Raw genomic sequence first — 18,933 nt, forward strand, 5'->3', positions numbered from 1 at the left:
TAAGTTCAGATGAAACATGGGACACGTACACAGATAATACAGCTCACAAATATAGTTGTTACCATGTAAATACATAGAAAGGAAACTAGTTTGTTACAAGATTAGACACTAGGACAATTTCTATTGGTAGAATTGTAGATATTTCTCTTCTTTTACAGTTTCTTTTAGTCAGCAAATACTTGTATAAATACATAGGACCTTGTACACCTTGATCATAAAAAAAATATAGAAAATTCTCTCAAATTTGTCTAAGTTTTCTAACATGGTGTCAGAGCAATAATGTCTTCTTCTCAATAATCTTTATTTTTTTGCGTGATAATCTTTATTTCTTGCTTCAAATATCTTCTTTCACAACTTTAAGACGAGTGACAACTCTTCTTCTTCACAAGAAACTCCCACTGATGGACAAACAATCACTTATGATGTTTCTCACCCATACTTTCTCTATGCTTCTGATTCACCTGGTGTGGTTCTTGTGAACACTCAATTTAATGGAAGAAGCTATCCAGGTTGGAGAAGGTCTGTTCTCATCTCACTTTCAGCAAAGAACAAGTTGGGATTTATTGATGAAGCCTGTCCAGCATCAGCAGAAACAGATCCATCCTTTAAGGTTTGGAATAGATGTAACAACATGGTAACTTCTTGGCTTTTGAACTCCCTTTCTAAGGACATTGCAGATAGTGTCCTTTACTAAAAAACATCCAAAGATTTGTGGTTTGATCTTGAATACAGATTTGGTTAACCAAATGGGGCAAAACTTTATTACCTACAAAAGGAATTGGCTGATTTAGTTCAAGGAACTAATCATATTGCAGGATATTTCACTAAAATGAAGAGGTTATGGGATGAACAAGACATTCTGAATACTAATGTGTTATGCTCTTATGTGTGCATATGTGAAGGGAAAAAGGAAATGATTCAGTTTAAGGAAGATGAGCGGGTCATTCAATTTCTTATAGGATTGAATGATACTTATGCACCATCAAGAAGCAACATACTAATGATTAACCCTCTCCAAACTGTGAACCATGCTTATTCACTCTTAATGCAAGATGAAAATCAGAGAGAGATGCATATTTCAGGAAATAGATCCTCTTTTATGGTGGGAGGATAATCTTTTCCGAAGAATCACCTTCAAACCAATGTGCAGTAGAAATCTGGCGTATCTAGGGCCAGTACTAGCTACAGAGGAAAGAAGAGTAGCAACCAGTTTCGTACCTACTGCAAAATGACTAACCATACTATTGACAATTATTACAGGCTCATAGGTTCCCATCAGACTTCAAATTCACCAAGTCTAAGAAGTTTCAGGCTACAGCTAGAAGTAACTCTGCTGGTATTACTGAAGAACAAGAAGGAATTTAAAGTATTGTGCAAGAAGTTCCTCAAGTTGCTCAATAACTTTCACCTACTCAATTCAACCAACTTGTGGAATTGCTAAAACATATGCCAACAAGTCAAAGCAATAGTTCTAAAGTTACTGCTAAGTCAGCTGATGGTGTATATTCCTATAATCAATCTTCCTGTTATTCAACACAAAATTCTAACTCTAGTTCTTGGATAATTGATTCAGGATCTTCTCACAATATGTGTTTCACCCCTAAGTTATTTTTGATCTTTTGTTTTCTCTTCCTAAACCTATTCTTGTCAAACTTCTTAACTCTATCACAGTAAGAGTCACTCATGTAGGAAATGTGTGTATATTTTTAGGTGTTACATTTAGGGGTGTTCTTCATATTCCAAGTTTTAAATACAGTTTACTCTCTGTTCACAAACTCTGTGTCATATTCATATGTATTGCTTCATTCATATCTACTGGATGTATTTTACAGGGCCCTCTCATGAAGATCCCTCAAGTTTTTAGTGAAGCTAAAGATGGAGTATATCTATTGGAATCTGCTGAACCGGAGTCTAGAAGTCAAAATACAACTTCATTCCCTAAGAGATCTCAATCTCATTCAGCTTTAGATGTAGTTTCTTCACCTAAGAGATCTCAATCATTCAATTTATATGTAGTTTCTTTACGTAAGAAATCTGTTTCTTATCCTACTTTTGTTTTAGTTTCTTTAACTATTCCAAAAAAATCACAATCTGATGTAATGTTATGGCATGTAAGATTGGGGCATTTACCTTTTAATGCAATGAAATATATCAGTTCCATTTCTTTTAAATTCAATTTAATCTACCTTATTCTGTTTGTCCTTTAGCTAGACAATCTAGATTATCCTTTCCAATAAGTCATGTCAAAATCAAAACAATATTTGAACTAATACATATTGATACTTGGGGACCTTATAAAGTTCCCACATACAATGGTTATAAATACTTCCTAACTGCTGTGGATGATTCCAATAGGGGAACCTGGACTTACTTATTAAGCACTAAGTCTAATGCTTTTCCAGTTTTAAAGTAATTTTTTTTAAAGTAATTTTTTAGTATTGAATTGTCTTTACGTAGAGAGCATAGTTACATTCAAAAAGTAGGTGTGGATTACAATGAAACATTCTCTCCTAGTTTGTTATTGAGGAGCGAGAATGCATTTTAAGCCTAATATTTTTAGTTAAAATGACTACCATTATATGTTTGTTGGCTCTTGCTCAAAACAGGGGAAAATTTGAGCCAAGAGCACAAGCTTGTATAATAAAAAAGGATTGGCCTATGTCTCCATTTGATGTTAGTAATGCATTTCTACATGGGGATATTGAGGAAGAAATATATGAGAAGATTCCTATAGGGATTGAATCACCTAGTCCTCATCATGTATGCAAACTCAAAGGGTGACTCTATGGACTCGAGCAAGCCTTTAGACAATAGTATGCGAGGCTCGCAGGAGCATTAACATTCAAAGGTCTTGTTTTATCCTTAAATGACTACTCACTCTTTTAAAAAGAGACAGGTTCTTTGATTTCTATTAAGCGACTTTTTTATGTTGACGATATGGGACAATTACTTAGTGACAATTATGCCGCAAAACAAAAGGTGGAAGGTTGAAGATCTTAAGGATTTTCTTCATTTAGAGTTTCAAATTAAAGATCTTGGACCAATTCACTAATGTTTTAGGGATGGAAATTATCAGGGAAAAGTAGGGATTCATCATCACTCAAAATAAATTCACAAAAGATTTATCTACTAAATTCAATTGACAATATCTGACAATTATGCCAACCGATCTTAAAAGGATTTTCTTCATTTGTTTCAAATTAAAGATCTTGGATCCTAATGTTTTAGGGATGGAAATTATCGAGGGAAAAGTAAGGATTCCAAAATAAATTCACAAAAGATTTATCTACTAAAGGTATCATACTAAGTTCTCTTGCTCAATCGTACACCCGAACTTCTCAATCCTACCATTATCGACGTTTGGTTGGCAAACTTAACTACCTAACCCACACCATACCTGACCTTTCTTTTATAGTTTTGACATTGAGTCAGTATATACAAAACCCATGCATTACACACTTTCTAGCTGTTCTAAGAGTCCTCCAATATCTTCAAACCAGCCCAAGTCAAGGACTTTTGCTCAATTCCAATCCACCATTTTCTCTTTTATCCTTCTGTGATGCTGATTGGGCAACATGCAAAGACTGACGAAGGTTGGTGAGTGGGTTTTGCATCAGTTTAGGTGGATCTCCAATAAGTTGGAAATCAAAGAAGCAAGCTTCGATTTCTTTGTCTTCAACAGAGGCCGAATACAGATCTATGCGAAGATTGACTACTGAGCTCACATGGTTGCTTCGTCTTCTCTCAGATTTATCAGTTCAGCCTTTAATTCTAGTTCCGATCTACTCAGATAGTCAAGCAGCTATTCATATAGCCCGAATTTTTGTATGTCATGAACGGACAAAGCATGTTGAACTAGATTGTCACTTCGTCCGACAACAATTTCTATTTGGGTTGATTTCCCTCTCATTTGTGCGTTCAAAATCTCAACTTGCGGATTTATTTACCAAGGCTTTATCTGGAGCTCAACTTCACTCCATTCTCATCAAGTTGGGTCTCTTTGCTCTCCCCTCCAATTTGAGGGGGGATGTTGGGATTAAGGATGTTTAGCTTCAACGTTTGAGAAGGAAAAAATGAAGCTTTGAACTCGACAAAGAAGATGTAGAGGAGTTTTGGCAAAAACGTTTCGTAAGGGTGCAAAGTAAACACAAGAATTCAGTTAGTGTCTCAAAATAGATCCTAATACAGTTCACAAATATAGCTGTTACCGTGTAAATACATAGAAAGGAATCTAGTTTGTTACCAGATTTGGCACTAGGACAATTTCTATTGGTAGAATTGTATACATTTCTTTTTCTTTTAATGTTTCTTTTATTCATCAAATACTTGTATAAATACATAGGACCTTGTACACCTTGATCATCAAGAAATACAGAAAATTCTCTCAAATTTGTCTAAGTTTTCTAACAAGTTACGTGCTCTCTTTTTTTTTTTTTTGAGGGGGGGGGGGGGGGGGGGGGGGTTTAGAATAGACTAGGAACGTTAATTAACTAAAGGGTTCCAAACCATTGAAACAGAAAGCACTAAAGACTGTTATGATGTGACAGAAATATAAGTGAAGTTACAGAACAATGAGAACATAGCTTTACCATATCACTACTTCTCCTCAAGTGTAAACATGGTTTAATCAAAGTACTAAATTTTCGTAAACATACTAAGTCATTTTGATAAAGTGTAGAGTATCATCACTTCTTCCTGTAAACAAAATGAGTACATAAGGCTTACCGTAATAATTTTGTTACAAAAATGTACACAACTTAAGAGACAAAAAAGAAATTGAATGTCCCCCTCCTAATGTTTTCAAATATATTAAGATCAAACATTATGAGCCCCAATAGGCAGTAGTCTACTTTCTTAGAGTGTGACAATAAAATCATCTTTTTGTGTGCTTTTGTTACAAAAATACTTCAAGAAAGAGTACTACGGACCCCTCATGGACTCAAAAGATTTGGTTCGACATACTCCCACTTTTCTGGTTCGACAAATCCACTTTTTTGAAAAATAGATGGATAGGCAAAAGCGTACGTACACCTAGAAACTCAGAGATAGTTCACTTGTTAACTTGGGTTAGGCCAAGAGAATTGCTTGCTCTCAACATCCAAGAGTATTAAGTTTTGTAAAAGAAATCATGTAGTGGTAAGTCCCGACATCTTGAAAAGCTCAAATAGCATACTGATAAGAAAATGGATATTAGGTCTAATTTATGGAGATGAAAATTATTCAAGACTATACAAGAAGTTCAATTGTCCGTCCCACAAATGATGTGGGACAACTAACACACCTGTACTCCCAAGCCTTCTAGCTGAAGCGTGAACAATATCAATATGGGTGCCCAAAATTAGGTAAATCAAGATTCGGATGAGCTTGGCTCTGATATCATGAGAAGAAATGAAGATGGGTTTGACACAACCCAAAAATCTAGCTCATGAAATGAGATTATTGCTAATGACGTGAGATTGTTAAAGAAAACACATTTTAGTTTGTTTAATTATATTTTTTGTATCAACACGACTCCTCACGTGCGACTTGCTTCTTTTTCATGGGTCAAACACATGGAAATTCTTTTTTATAATGAGTGGCGGTGAGGCTCAAATCTAAGACCTCTGTTAGGTATCATTTTGAAATGTGTGACCATCTCATCGAAAAGATTAAGCTGATAGAGAGACATACTTTTACTTCCTTAATTATCTCCTCAATAAATACATATATTAATTTTTTTTCCTTATAATTTAAAATTTTGAAGCTTGCTCTGGGTGACCGCCGGTTAGTTAAGCTATTCGTGTTAAACGTAACATCGACGCCCTTTGATTAAAGAAACACGAAAAAAACTGTACTAATAAAGTGTAAGTTTGAAGATCTGCTGTCGTGACGGTCAATTTAATTGGATTAACAAATTAAAGTGGCGAGATGCATATTTAAAGGGGTAGAGCTTATTTTACACTCTCTCCCTTCACTTTTACTTGTCCACTATTTTTAAAATAAATTTTCACTTTTACTTGTCTATTTTAGCATATCAAGAAAAGACAAATCATTTTTTCTTGTTTTACCCTTAACATTAATTACTCATTTCCAAATCATTCTCCAAGTCCAATGAGACTATACACCAATTAATATGAGTATTATAGTAAAATGTATACTTCATTTATTAATTCTTAAGGGTATGCAAAGTTAAAAGTGGACAAATAAAAGTGAACGAAGGGAGTATAAACAATTTAGTCAAACGACATGCGTGCATCAGGAATATTTGTTATAGCTCTCGGAAATAATTTGGTATGCATGTTTAAAGGGGACATTTTGCACCATCATTAGTTATTTCATAACTTCAAAGTCTTCTACAATTTTGTTCTTAGAAAATCACTTGAGCATAATTCTTTTTGATTTTTTTTTTTTTATCTTTAGGGAATAATTGGTAATAAGTTAAATATAGTTTTTAAATAAATTCATGGGCTCCTTAAAAAGCAAATGTTTCTCACATTATTATACTTTGCTTAAGGACAAATCAACACGAGAAAAAAGATGGGGAAGAGTGGAAACCCTTTTCTGGAGAAAATGAGGAGAGCACTAACTAAAGAATGTTTTTCCCCAAAAGTCAAAGTCATTATGCCATTGTCAAAGATAATTCCTCCACCTTTTTGACTTCCAAATATGGGGTACAAAAAAAAAATTTGGAGTTCACGAGATGTAATTTTCTGTCCCCATTATAAGTTAAAATAATGTTTTATTTAAGATAATTTGCATCTCCTTTTTTTTACAACCATTAGTTACGAGCCGTGCAAAGGAGACACAAAATAAAGTAAAGGTACAAACAAAAAGAGGAAGAAGAGGAAGTTACAGGAGTCCTGATGATGCAAATACTATAAATCTATCAATAGCCAACAAAAATAGTTAGATATGATATTTTTCTCCTTCTCTTAATATAAAATGATATTTACACTATTAATGCATAAAACACTATTAATGCATAAAATAGTTAGATATGATATTTTTCTCCTTCTCTTAACATATGATATTAGATAATGTTTATTATAAATATTTATTTTAAAGACCTTATAAATTACTTGATTATACAAAAATTTTACATCGTCGCCAATTATATTCATAGATCTTAAACTTAAGAATTTCTCTTAACATAATAGTAAATCCATGACCACTACGTAGTAATTATACCGTAATTTTCAAAGACTCCCTTAAAGTTGCATAGTGTGTCATAAATCATACTCACAATTCAAGCCAGAGCAGCATATAGTAGTCAGTACACAATGTTAGGTAGTGGACGGATAAATATTGAAAGACTCAGAATACTAATATCCCATCATGAAAATGTGCATAGGATACTGAAAAAAATTACAAAATTAAGTTCTTTCAGCTGCTTTGATTTTTTTTTACAAATTTTGCTGCGACGACTTGAAATTTGTTACACTTCTCGATTTGTTCCCAATTTGCTGAAGAGATGCCTTCTTATCATGTTCAATGGTCAATAAAGTATTTCAGCCACATTGACTATCCAATGGTTATTCTTAAACAGCAGAATTTTTTTTGGCTCAAATTATACAGTAGGTATAATATGCTTCTACAAACTTTACCTACTCTTGTTCATTTCTTTGTGGATTTTACTATAGTTCTTGTCAAAAAGGGAAAATGAAATGGAGACTTGTATTGGTTTTTCTAAAAAAATATAGATAGCTTAAGGTATTTTTCTTCGTCATTTATCATTTAATGCGGGATGCTTTGTGCACCGGGCTGCCTTTATTTTTAGTCCTTTTTATAATAATGAAAAAAAAATCAAAAGAATAAAGGCGAAAGGTCAATTTGCCCCTGCGCAATTTGATATTGCTCAATTTTACCCTCCATTAGATTTTTAGTTCATTCATACCCCTGTTGTTAACAAATCGTCTCATACTTTCCCTTACTAATGATGAAGCTCCGGAGTGAAATGGATGGACTCCACATATTCAAATTCTTCGAGAACTATTTAAACTAATCAACTTTTGACTATGATGTAAAGTCACCCCTAGGTTAGAACTCCATCAAGGGTAATGGATAAAAATGACACCTTTTTCCTAATGACGGGGTAAGATTATATCAAATATTAATGGAAGACAAATCAATGTGTGTTGGCACCAGAACATGTACGTTTTGATGATTGACAAAGTAAATGAACAAGGCGAATGAACCGGGTCTTGAACATGTTCCATCTCCGTAACAAATGCAAGATAAGGTGCATGAATCATGTGCTTGAACCTGGTCAATGAACGTGTTCCAGCTCAAAGTCCTGCTGCGAGTAAAACTCTTGAAATAAAAAGATTCTATGAGATAAGCAATTGGGGGACAAGTTACAGGATTTCTTGCCATTATTATCTAGATACACTTCAAACTCCTAAAGGAATACTGAAGCCGCGTGAATGTAAGAAACCTAAGTCAACTCAAACCCTAATTCTCATAATGGGCCTCATAGTGTAGGGTTTGTGTTCAACCAACTTGGTGCACACGAAAAGCTATATATATATATATATATATATAAGTAAGAGTTCTGATTCCTGAAGTGCAGCCTGATACAACGAAGAAGATTGAAGAACCTGTTTCATAGAGTTATGTGTTACGGTCTTCAATTCTAAAATCTTGTATTAGGATTGTTTTATCGAGCTGTACCTTACCAGCTTTCCTAGAAGCAATTGTCATAGACATAAACGTTTGTCAAATTTAGCTTCAAGTTAAGGGCAACATGAAGTGGGCTCAATAGTATAGGGGAGATTATTGAGATAGGAATTAGAGTTAGTTCCTAGATTACAGAGTTTGTAATCTGAATTTGCATAGGTTCACAGTTGTAGTGGAGTTTTGGGAAAAATCCTGCAGAGATGTAGGTCGTGGATTTTTCATCTTTGTGGGCCGGGTCGTTTACATGTAAAAATATTGTGTTCCGACTTTCATGTCCTTTATTATTTCGCAAACGCTAGCTTCGAACAGGTAAAGTAACTTGGTCTATCCTATACGCGAAAATCGGGTATAACTTTGGATAGATCCTTAGTCGTGTAAAATATCAATGTGAAACATGCACAACTTTTTCCCCAAGAGTAATCAATGTGAATATAAAAACGAAAGGGAAAGCCAACCGAGTTTGAACAAAAATAGTACTTCTAAAACCAAATTTGTTCTTATAAATTTTGAACCTAGAGTATCTTAAAACTAAAATTTCGATAATTTGTCTTCTCAAGGCATGGAACTGTAATCCTAAATAATTTTTGCAAATCACAGTATTATTTGGTAAGAGTTGAAATTTTATGGGATATCCTTTTATTTCCATGTTTGGTTCCTTTTTATTTGCTCTGTTTAATATCTTTTGTAGTTTTTTGTTAATGGGTGGGGTTGAATGTTTGTAGATAACACATGGAGAACAAACGATGCGTGAAACATAAATCAAAGGAGCATGATTCTTTTGATTCTTATTAAACATGTGCATTGGATCTATAACCAAAGAGTCCAAATTATAAAAGTCATCCATTTACATTCGAGAAAGACAAGAAAGATGCCACTACTATTTCCAAAAATTCAAATTGAGGAAACATGTCAAGTACTGTAGTTGCAAGAAGCATGCAAAAGGAATCAGTCAACTAAAATTATAGTACGTTGTACATTATTATAGTCTTTGGCAGTATTTATCTGACTTTAATTTGTAAGCTTCCTCTAAATGGGCATGATACTTCGAGTTATATTTCTTCCAAGGAAAAACATCAATTTCATTTTTGAACTCACACTTTGTCGGGAAAGAAAGGAAAGTAACTTAGCCGAAGAAAGGACTGAAAAGAAAGTTAAGTGGTCAAAATGGGTAACGGGCTAACGGCAAAGGCAAAATTTAGAGGTTCAACGTTTTATATTTACTGTAATATATAAAAAAAAACCTACATATATAAAAATTAACCTATCCAGTAACGGAGTCAAATGAAACCCTTTTGCCCTTCTAGATCGACCTCTAATCGGAGGCATGGTGGGATGGATGACATCCTTGCACCACTAATAAAAATTTCGAGTTCGAACACTAAGAATAAAGAAATTTCTAATAATAGACAATGTTTCTCTCTAGCTTAATTGGTCTTATGTGACACGAATTTAAATTAGAGGAATTAATGTATGTTGTTACAATAATAAAAAATAGGTGTGAAAGGAAGTTATTTTTCTATTCATTTAACTAAAGAAGTAGACCTAGCAATTACTTCGTTCTACATTAGTTACTTTACTTTTTCCTCTTTGCAAACCAAACAAGAAAAGGAGAACTTCTGAAACCTTACTTTTTCTTTCCTTTATATCTAGTTCTCAAATAAAGGATTCTCCCCCTTCTTTTTTTCCGTTTCTGAGCAACCTTAAAAAGAAAAATAATATAACAGATTATATTGCTTCCTCGTTTTGTTTATTAAATTTCTCGACCACTTCTTAATAGAAAGTAAAACTGGAAAATAGCACCAAATATTAAAAAGAAAAGAACTTGGGATTTGAATTCAATGCATAAATTATTCAATTGACTCATAATAATGTACAGTAACACTTAATATTGTTTTAAGCAGAAAAGTAAGCAGCTACATGGGCAACCCCACAGAACTCTTAAATTTCTTTTCAACTTTTCCATTTAAATAGTGAGAAAGGTATGTGCTAAGCTTGAAGTTTAAAATTGGGACGAGGAAATGTAAAAAGAATTTTTGAAAAAAGAAAAAGAAAGGGATGGCGCCAAAACTTGTCTTATCAGGAGAAAATGCTTTTAATCAGTTAGACCAAAATTTGTAGACTTCCAACTTTGGGACCCTCACGCATCCTCTTTCCAATAAGTTTGTACCAACAATATAAATATACTTTACACTATTTAATTATTTAAAAAAATATTACGTAATTTATTCATAATAAATAAAATAATAACATAAAATATAATAAGTTATCTGATACAACATGTAAAGATATATTGAGTTTTGATGTATATAAATCAGACGCTAATAAAATAATCCCTTGAATTAGCATAGTTCCTCTTAGCATGCATAAAAAACCATCACCTTCTATATCCCACCTGCCTTCCCTTTTCCATTCCTATTCTTTTTCTCCAGATTTTCTTTCTTTCTATATATACATACCAACCCTTAACCTAGCTAGTCAAGTTCTTTAATTTACCTTTATGTCTCTCTCCTTCAAGAAGTGTCAAACAGCATACTATAATTAATATTATTATTAAGAAAGGCAGCAAAATGAAGGAATGTGGGAAGAATAGCAGCTCACCATGTGCAGCTTGCAAGTTATTGAGAAGAAGATGCGGGCATGACTGTGTATTTGCACCTTATTTCCCTGCTGATGAACCCCACAAGTTTGCCAATGTTCATAAGGTTTTTGGTGCTAGTAATGTCAGCAAGATGTTACAGGTTAACTTTCTCCACTTTCTATATGTCTTATTTTATTTTCCAACTTTAATATGCAATCGTTTTCAAAAGAAAATGGAAAATCTTGATCTCCACTAATTATGTCTAGTGCCTAGATATATACATTCCTCATGCACAAGATGACTATATATCTTCTTCAATTCAACACCTTCCCTATCTTGTGTTTATGGGATTTTCTCTGTGTGGCCTATAGTTCTAACCGTGGAATCAGTGATTTTGATGCTTGCGTTAGTGTAGGCTTCTTACATTACACTCCTTTGAAGCTACATGAGCACTGGGTGCTAGATTTGTCCATTGAGCTGCCTTTTTTTTTTTTTTTTTCCTTCTTTCTTTTCCTTTGTTTTTTGGGTGATGAAGGATATATAGTGGCTAAACACGATTTAGCATAATACCACTACAACAAAATATGCTTTTAGCGGCAATTAGTTTGCGGCAATAACTAAATTGCCTCTAATTATATTCTAGAATCAATTATTACCGGCGATACCAAACTTTAGCCCTAATAATAAAGGCCGTTAAAGGCTTTAGCGACCTTGGATCTAATGACATTAACCAATTACTAGTAAATGTTTTTGTGGCAATAACTGTTGCTGCTAAAAGGAAAATATATTGCCACAAAAAGCTTCTTTTGGTGTGTTGTACGTAGTAGTGAACATGAGATGGATCTAAAGACTAGCTTAGTTAAATATTGCATACAGAAGTTACATGCACTTGGTCTGAACATGCTAATAGAAAGATAATGTAGTTAACATATGACCACATGCAATAAAATCCAAAAAGTAGGATCTAAATATAAGCATAACAGACAAATATACATGATAAAAAATCAAACTTTTTTTTTTTTTAATCCTGAATAATGCTAATTCATTTTCTCCAAGTACATATAGTTTCTATGTTTGTCGACCCTAATTCGCTTAATTAATTATCCTAAATTATATACTCTTTCTTAAAGTGCGCCAAATACCCTTCATGGTTGAGTCCACGGTATAAAAAGTAGTCGCAATTCTAACCATATCTGTCCCTCCACTGATAAAATGTGCCAAACATTCGCATAAGAAAACCAATAGACTACTACCGATTTCTTTCTTTTCAAGTTAACATTTGAACCTTATAAGTTTATTTTGGTCATATTTTCTTGTATATGCATATATTTTCTTAAAATATATACTTCCTCCGTCCCAAAAAAATTGTCCTCTTTTGACTTCTGAAAGTTTAAGAAATAAAGGAAGACTTATGAAATGTGTGGTCCAATACAAACCTTAAATATTTGTGTGGTTGTAAATCATCTCATAAAATTAAATTATTTCTAAATATAAAAAGGGAACAATCTTTTTGGAACAGACTAAAAAGAAAATGAGAACAATCTGTTTGGGAGAGAGGGAGTAGTATTTAACAAAACGACCTTTTATTTCTCAAGTTTCAGCTTTTCTGGACCCTATTTTGGCAGTAGAAAGAGAAGAAGCAAGAGATACTTTCTATAAAGAATAATTGTATGATCTTGTTGATGAACACATTTGTGACTCAGACTGGAATTGAACTTTATTCACCACTTCGGTGTGGTCTAATTTCATGCTTTATTACGAAAAAAGAAAAAAATATATGGTTAAGGGTTTATAAAAATTTCACTTTGATATTATTTGTAATCATGTAATTAGTCGGCATATTAATTAGTCGGCATAAGCTTTATTATGCACAAGTTGTGGAGTCGTTGGAGGGGGGAACGAAGATGTACGTTTGTTAGTTGAAAAACTGTTTGATTTGTTAAATCTGGAAAAAGTTATAAGTAGTCTATGTTTATGGTCCCACATAAAACCCTAGATATTATTTAATCTAATCAAGAAAATAATGGTAGCTGGAACATTTTGGAGATCATATTTGGAGCCATAAATTCCATTGTCTAACTGTTTTCTTTCTCTATAATTTATTTATGGGAAAAGGGTCAAAAATATTCCTCTACTTTGAAAAAAAGGGTTAAAAATATCTTTCGAACTTATTTTGGATCAAAAATACTCCTCCCGTTATTAAACTTTTCAAACATTCCGTTATTAAACTTTTCAAACATACCCCTCTTTTAATAGAAATATCCAAACATACCCCTTTTTTTTTTTACCTGACCCAATAAAATATTAACCCTGATCAACCAAACAATACCCAAACGTAAACATCCCTTCATCGGCATTAGAGAGAGGGGGAGAGAGAGAGAAGTGACGGTTCCCATATTAAAGGGAGTGCCGTTGCCGGCAGTGATGAGGCAGCTTAAAGAATCGTTATTAGTTGTATTTGAGAGTGGAAAGTAGCATTGAGGAGGAGTCGATTGAGGTACGGGAGGAACCAATGTGTAGTTATAGTTCAGTGCAACACCGTTGGAATGCGGAGAGGGACTCAGAGAGTTTGAGGAGATTGATTATGGTCGATTACTTTAAATGTGTTGGTAATTGTTGCGATTCCAACTGTTTCTGCTGCGAAGCGTTTTTTGTTTGTTTATGTTGAGTGGCCAATAGTGGCTACGACCCATTTGCTTATTTAGCATACTGACATCAAAAAATCAAATCTTGATAAGTACCCACATACAGAAATGTGTTAAAACAACCAATATGGGTATTGTTTGGTTAATAAGTGGTTAATACTTTTGGGTCGGGTAAAAAAAAAAGGGTATTTGGGGGGGGGGGGGGTGGGGTGGGGGTTGGATATTTCTGTTTAAAGTGGAGTATGGTTGAAAAGTTTAATAACGGAAGGGGTATTTTTGACTCAAAATAAGTTCGGAGGATATTTTTAGTCCTTTTTCCAAAGCAGAGGGATATTTTTAACCCTTTTCCCTTTATTTATTTATTTATTGTGAAGAAATATGTCTAACTTATGCATCAAATATGAATTCTGTTACTATCAAGGTGGACACGTGAAGTTTTTCCTGTCGTCATTTCTCATAAAATTTCTTGGGTTGTTAAATGGTCTGCTATTTTAACAATTAAAGGCCGAAAGATTCAACTTACTTCAAGAAAAACACACTCACTTATGTTCTTTTGACCACAAATATATGTTGATAGTCACATATCACCTCTTAGCCATAATTAAAGACTTCTCTGGTTTGACCTTTAAAAAAAAGGTGATTTCTCTTTCTCTTTCTCTTTTTCCTTTTTCCCTTCATCTTTTTTCGAGTAACACTCCATTAGTTATTTTCAGAAAATATTATGACACAAAAATGATGTCAATATGACATACTCTTGGGAGTCAATATTCTCTTAGGTCCTCAAAAGCCAAGCCCATTAATTAGCCTGCCAATCTAATTAGTAAGCCCATTGGGTTTCTGCCATTATAATCCAACTTTATAACAAAGCACGTTATAGCTGCGAATGATAAGTAATTGATAAGTAGTGTTCTTTTGTCCGGAAATTACATAAAGTGACTTTGGAAATGGATGATCTTGACTTTTGACTTTGCTTGTCCTATGGACAATTCAAGATTAAAAGTCAAAGTTTGTTAAACTGTCTCAAAAAGAGACAACCAATGAAAATTTTACCTTTTTGGATAAATTTATGGACCTGCTGTGTACGAGGTTTTGGACATGTTACTGGATGAGCTGGGACACATCAAACCCTCTCCACAATTTGTCTCCATAATGGAAAATTACGCGATATCTCTTTCAATTAGTCTATAACAGTGTCACAACAGAGAATCCTTTATTATTTTCTTCTACATCATTATTTTTCTCATAATATATCTAGTTCAACGTCTGTAAGTTCATGATTTACATTTCTAGCGAAATTTGGATTAAGTTGATTAAACTTCAAGTCAAATGGTGAAAATTGCAGGAACTGCCAGAGCACAAGAGGGGAGATGCAGTGAGTAGCATGGTATATGAAGCTAATGCTAGAGTTAGAGATCCAGTTTATGGATGTGTTGGGGCAATATCATCTCTTCAACATCAGATAGATATGCTACGAACCCAACTAGCCATGACCCAAGCTGAGGTGGTCCAATTAAGGCTAAGACAATCAACATCCATTACTAATAGCCCACCAAATAGTGGGTCTCCCATTATGGGCTCACAGCCCAATGGATATTTCGATATGGATTTGGATGCAGAACAGTCCAATGGCTTCAATGAGCCCATGTGGCCATATTAGATGAGTTTTGTCTTTTTAAGTTTAAAAATGCTGTGTCCTTTTGCCTCTATATCTTTTTCTTATAAGAGCAAAGGTGATGAGTGTGTTAGAAAGAAATCAAATCCTTCATGGGGTGTGTTAGCATGAGTGCATACAAAACCCTTCAAGTGGTGTTGGCCTTTTGGCCGAAAAGATTATATCATCTTTGTTACTGTGTAAATATGTAACTACTATAATACTATGTAATAGGAAAATTTTCTTAAGGGGACATTGTGCTATTGTCCCAAACTTGTTGGAAGAAAGATATCCCTATATATGTTGATTTTGTCTCCCAGTCTTATTTTGCTGCGAAACCATCTCTAAATCTATGTATGTCAATTGCGTGGACATTTAGTCGTAAAATTTAAGTTGTTAATTAAAGATAGTACACTTTCAGTTACTTAATTATGTCTTCAACACGACTTGTCACGTGTTTGCTGAGGTTTCTTTATTATGAGCCTACTATATCGCAATTCTTTTTGATAATGAATGACGATGAGAGACTCAAAATTAGAACTTCTCTTTGTTCTAAACCATGTAATATTATGTAATCATCTCATACATAATTTATGTATGGCGGTGAGACTTATGCATTCAACATTAATGTTCCGTATCCACTTGCATTATATCCTCCTCCGAGCTTCGATTACACTAGATACTACTTACTAGCTATACTAGAATCCCTTTTATTTTTTCCATCGTAAAAGAAGTTTGCGCTGAAGTCTGCATACTTTTATTCAATACATAGAGGAAGTTATGGTACGATTTTACTTCTTCATTACTAAAATATTTGATTTATAGCATTTATGAAGACAACCTAGCAATCACCACGTAGTATAGGAAATCCACATTCTTTCATAATATAAACAAGTGAAATTACAATTCCTCGAGTCTCCAGCATGAGAAAAAAAAAATTAAATTAGACATTAGGGTCGATGAGTTCTCCATTCAAGAACTCTCTGTAAGCAGCAACTGGCCAGCTGAAACCTCTCCAGACGAGCTTGTTAGCCAAAGGAACATCAATGATGATCTCCTTCATTGTTGGCTTCTTTTCATCTCTTACTGCAATCAAGTAGCTTCTTCCAACCCATCCAATCCAACCAGCAATGTACAAGAAGAGGATTCCAGGTGTGATGAATTCACCCCAGTGCCTTTGGTCTCCACTCACTATCAAGTGTGGCAATCCATCTGATCCACACAACAGTCCTTGTTTCCCATAGTTGTCAAACCTGCAACAACCAATTTATCATTCACTATGATTTATGCATGAAAAACAATTAATTAGTGCTCCCTCCATCACAATTTATGCGACATTTTCACTAAGAGCCAATTCAACCAGTTTTCGAAACAAATTTGATTAGATCATCAATATATTAAAATTCAAAATTCAATAATTCAAAATTATACAAAAAGTACTACTCCCTTCTTCCCAATTTATGTGGCACCCCTTTTTTTTTTTTTAAACTTCGTCCACCTTTCTATAACTAAATAGAAACAACTTCAACTTTAAAATTCTCCTTTTTACCAAATGATTTATAACTACACAAATTTAAGATTTGTTTTAGACCACATATTTCAGAAGTTTCATTTTTTTCTTAAACCTTGTGTCAAGTCAAACGATGCCGCATAAATTGGGACGGAGGGAGTACTAAGTTTATATCCTTCTCATGTCAATATGATAAAAGATAAGTTTTAAAATGTTAGTGAAAATTTTCCTAGTTTGAAACTCAAAAAATGTCATATAAATTAGGACGGAGAGAAAATAACTTATGCTAACAAAGACAAACCTGCGTTTAGTTTTCTCAACGGTGGCCTTAATAGCAAGGGCAGGAGCACTATCAGGTGCATAGAGTTTTAGAGAACTCTCAAGCTTCTTGATTGATTGCTTCTCCCTCTTAGCAAACTGCTTTGAATCCTTGCAAGGAGTGAGCCCAGAGATGTCAGCAGAAGCAGGAAGCACAGGTGCTGACAACAGAATGGAAGACAAAGCAAGTGCTGCTGAGAATGCCTTTAATGATGAAGAACTTTCCTCTGTTGAGTTAGAATAAGGGGTTTGGTTTGAAGAGCATACTATAGTTGAAGTTCTTGGTTTTGTGCTAAACTGAGAGCTAAACTTAGATGTTGCAATGGGTTTTGAAAGGTTTGTAGGAATTGTAAGAGACATGGTGTTTTCTTTTATTTTTTTCCTCTCTTTTTTGATGGTGTTATTTTCAAGAAAAAGAGAGGAAGAAGGAGGAGATTGGAGTGTGGAGAGTGTAGGTATGGTTTTAGAATTTGTGGAAGAATGTTGATGAAGGGAGAGGATAAGGTAGGGAAATGGAGTTTAAAGGGAGCTTAGGTGGAGGGATTTGATTGGATAATTGAGTTGGATTTTGTGAAGTTTGGAGATTTTCTGAAATTTTTATCTATCTGTGGAAGAGCAAGAACCAAGGATGTAACAGATAAAGATATGCTTCTTTTGGAGCCATATGCTGAGGACCTAAATGGCCATGCCATTTGAGGCTAAGGCAAATCTACATCCATTACTAATAGCCCACCAAACAGTTGGGTCTCCAATTATGTTATCCCAGTCCAAAGCATATTTCCATATGGATTTAAACGTAGACCAGTCCAACGGATTCAATGAGTCCATGCGTTAAATGAAGAAGAATTAACCTAAATAGCCGTGCACCCAATCACTGAAAATAAAAGTAGCATGCGGATGTATAATATGTAATGGAGTATAATTTCTGTATAATATGTGGATAAACGTGTATAATGAGCGTATCATTTATGTATATTATAAAAAATAAATAGTAAATATAGCCGGCTATTTGTATAAAGATATCCTTCAGTTCATTCAATTCGGTGACTTCGATTTTTTCAATTTAGAAAAAAAGTAGTACTAACTTTCTTGTTTGTCTTGAGGGTTGGCTGGGTGGCAGAATTAAAAGAAACCATAACAAATCTTCACCATTTTGAGAATTGACAGGAAGTTAGTTGTCTATAAAAATTTGAACTGTGAATGCAATTTTTTTTTTTTTTTTTTAAAATTCAATATACCACTTTAATGTTAACTCATAAAGAACAAAACAAATGTAGAGGGGGCACATTACCTTACCCTCTAATCAACTATGAGTGATTGGGTGGACCAACCTCTACTTAGTTAAGTAATTAGAAATGAGGGAAAACGTGTAAACAAGTAACTATGTACAGATCACTAAGCTTAAGGTGTCTTAAAGTTTATCTCTGTTGCTTTCAATTGCCTAATTCGAAAGGATACCAATTCCCATTTATCGAGCTGGATGAGTCCTCTAACTTGCTTTGGAAGCCTGTCATGTAAAGCTCCCCATGTAATAAATGTCAATCTTGAATGATACTTGTTTTTGCCATATTTGCGT

At 34.0% G+C, this 18,933-nt stretch overlaps 2 protein-coding genes across 2 annotated transcripts; one reads left to right on the forward strand and one right to left on the reverse strand.

Annotated features, from left to right (window-relative positions):
• The first annotated feature begins 10,992 nt into the window (after nt 1-10,992).
• Nucleotides 10,993-16,639, forward strand: LOC132041381 (LOB domain-containing protein 4-like). Its single transcript, XM_059432094.1, has 2 exons — nt 10,993-11,393; nt 15,221-16,639. Exons 1-2 carry the CDS (start codon nt 11,223-11,225, stop codon nt 15,533-15,535), a joined length of 486 nt encoding a protein of 161 aa, XP_059288077.1. The 5' UTR covers nt 10,993-11,222; the 3' UTR covers nt 15,536-16,639.
• Nucleotides 16,389-17,816, reverse strand: LOC132041369 (photosystem I reaction center subunit III, chloroplastic-like). Its single transcript, XM_059432084.1, has 2 exons — nt 17,341-17,816; nt 16,389-16,782 (listed from the first exon to the last, which is right to left on the reverse strand). The coding sequence occupies exons 1-2, from the start codon at nt 17,715-17,717 to the stop codon at nt 16,473-16,475; spliced, it is 687 nt and encodes a 228-aa protein (XP_059288067.1). The 5' UTR covers nt 17,718-17,816; the 3' UTR covers nt 16,389-16,472.
• Nucleotides 17,817-18,933: the final 1,117 nt, after the last annotated feature.

The sequence above is a fragment of the Lycium ferocissimum genome, chromosome 2 (genome assembly GCF_029784015.1).
Source record: "Lycium ferocissimum isolate CSIRO_LF1 chromosome 2, AGI_CSIRO_Lferr_CH_V1, whole genome shotgun sequence".
NCBI lineage: Eukaryota > Viridiplantae > Streptophyta > Magnoliopsida > Solanales > Solanaceae > Lycium > Lycium ferocissimum.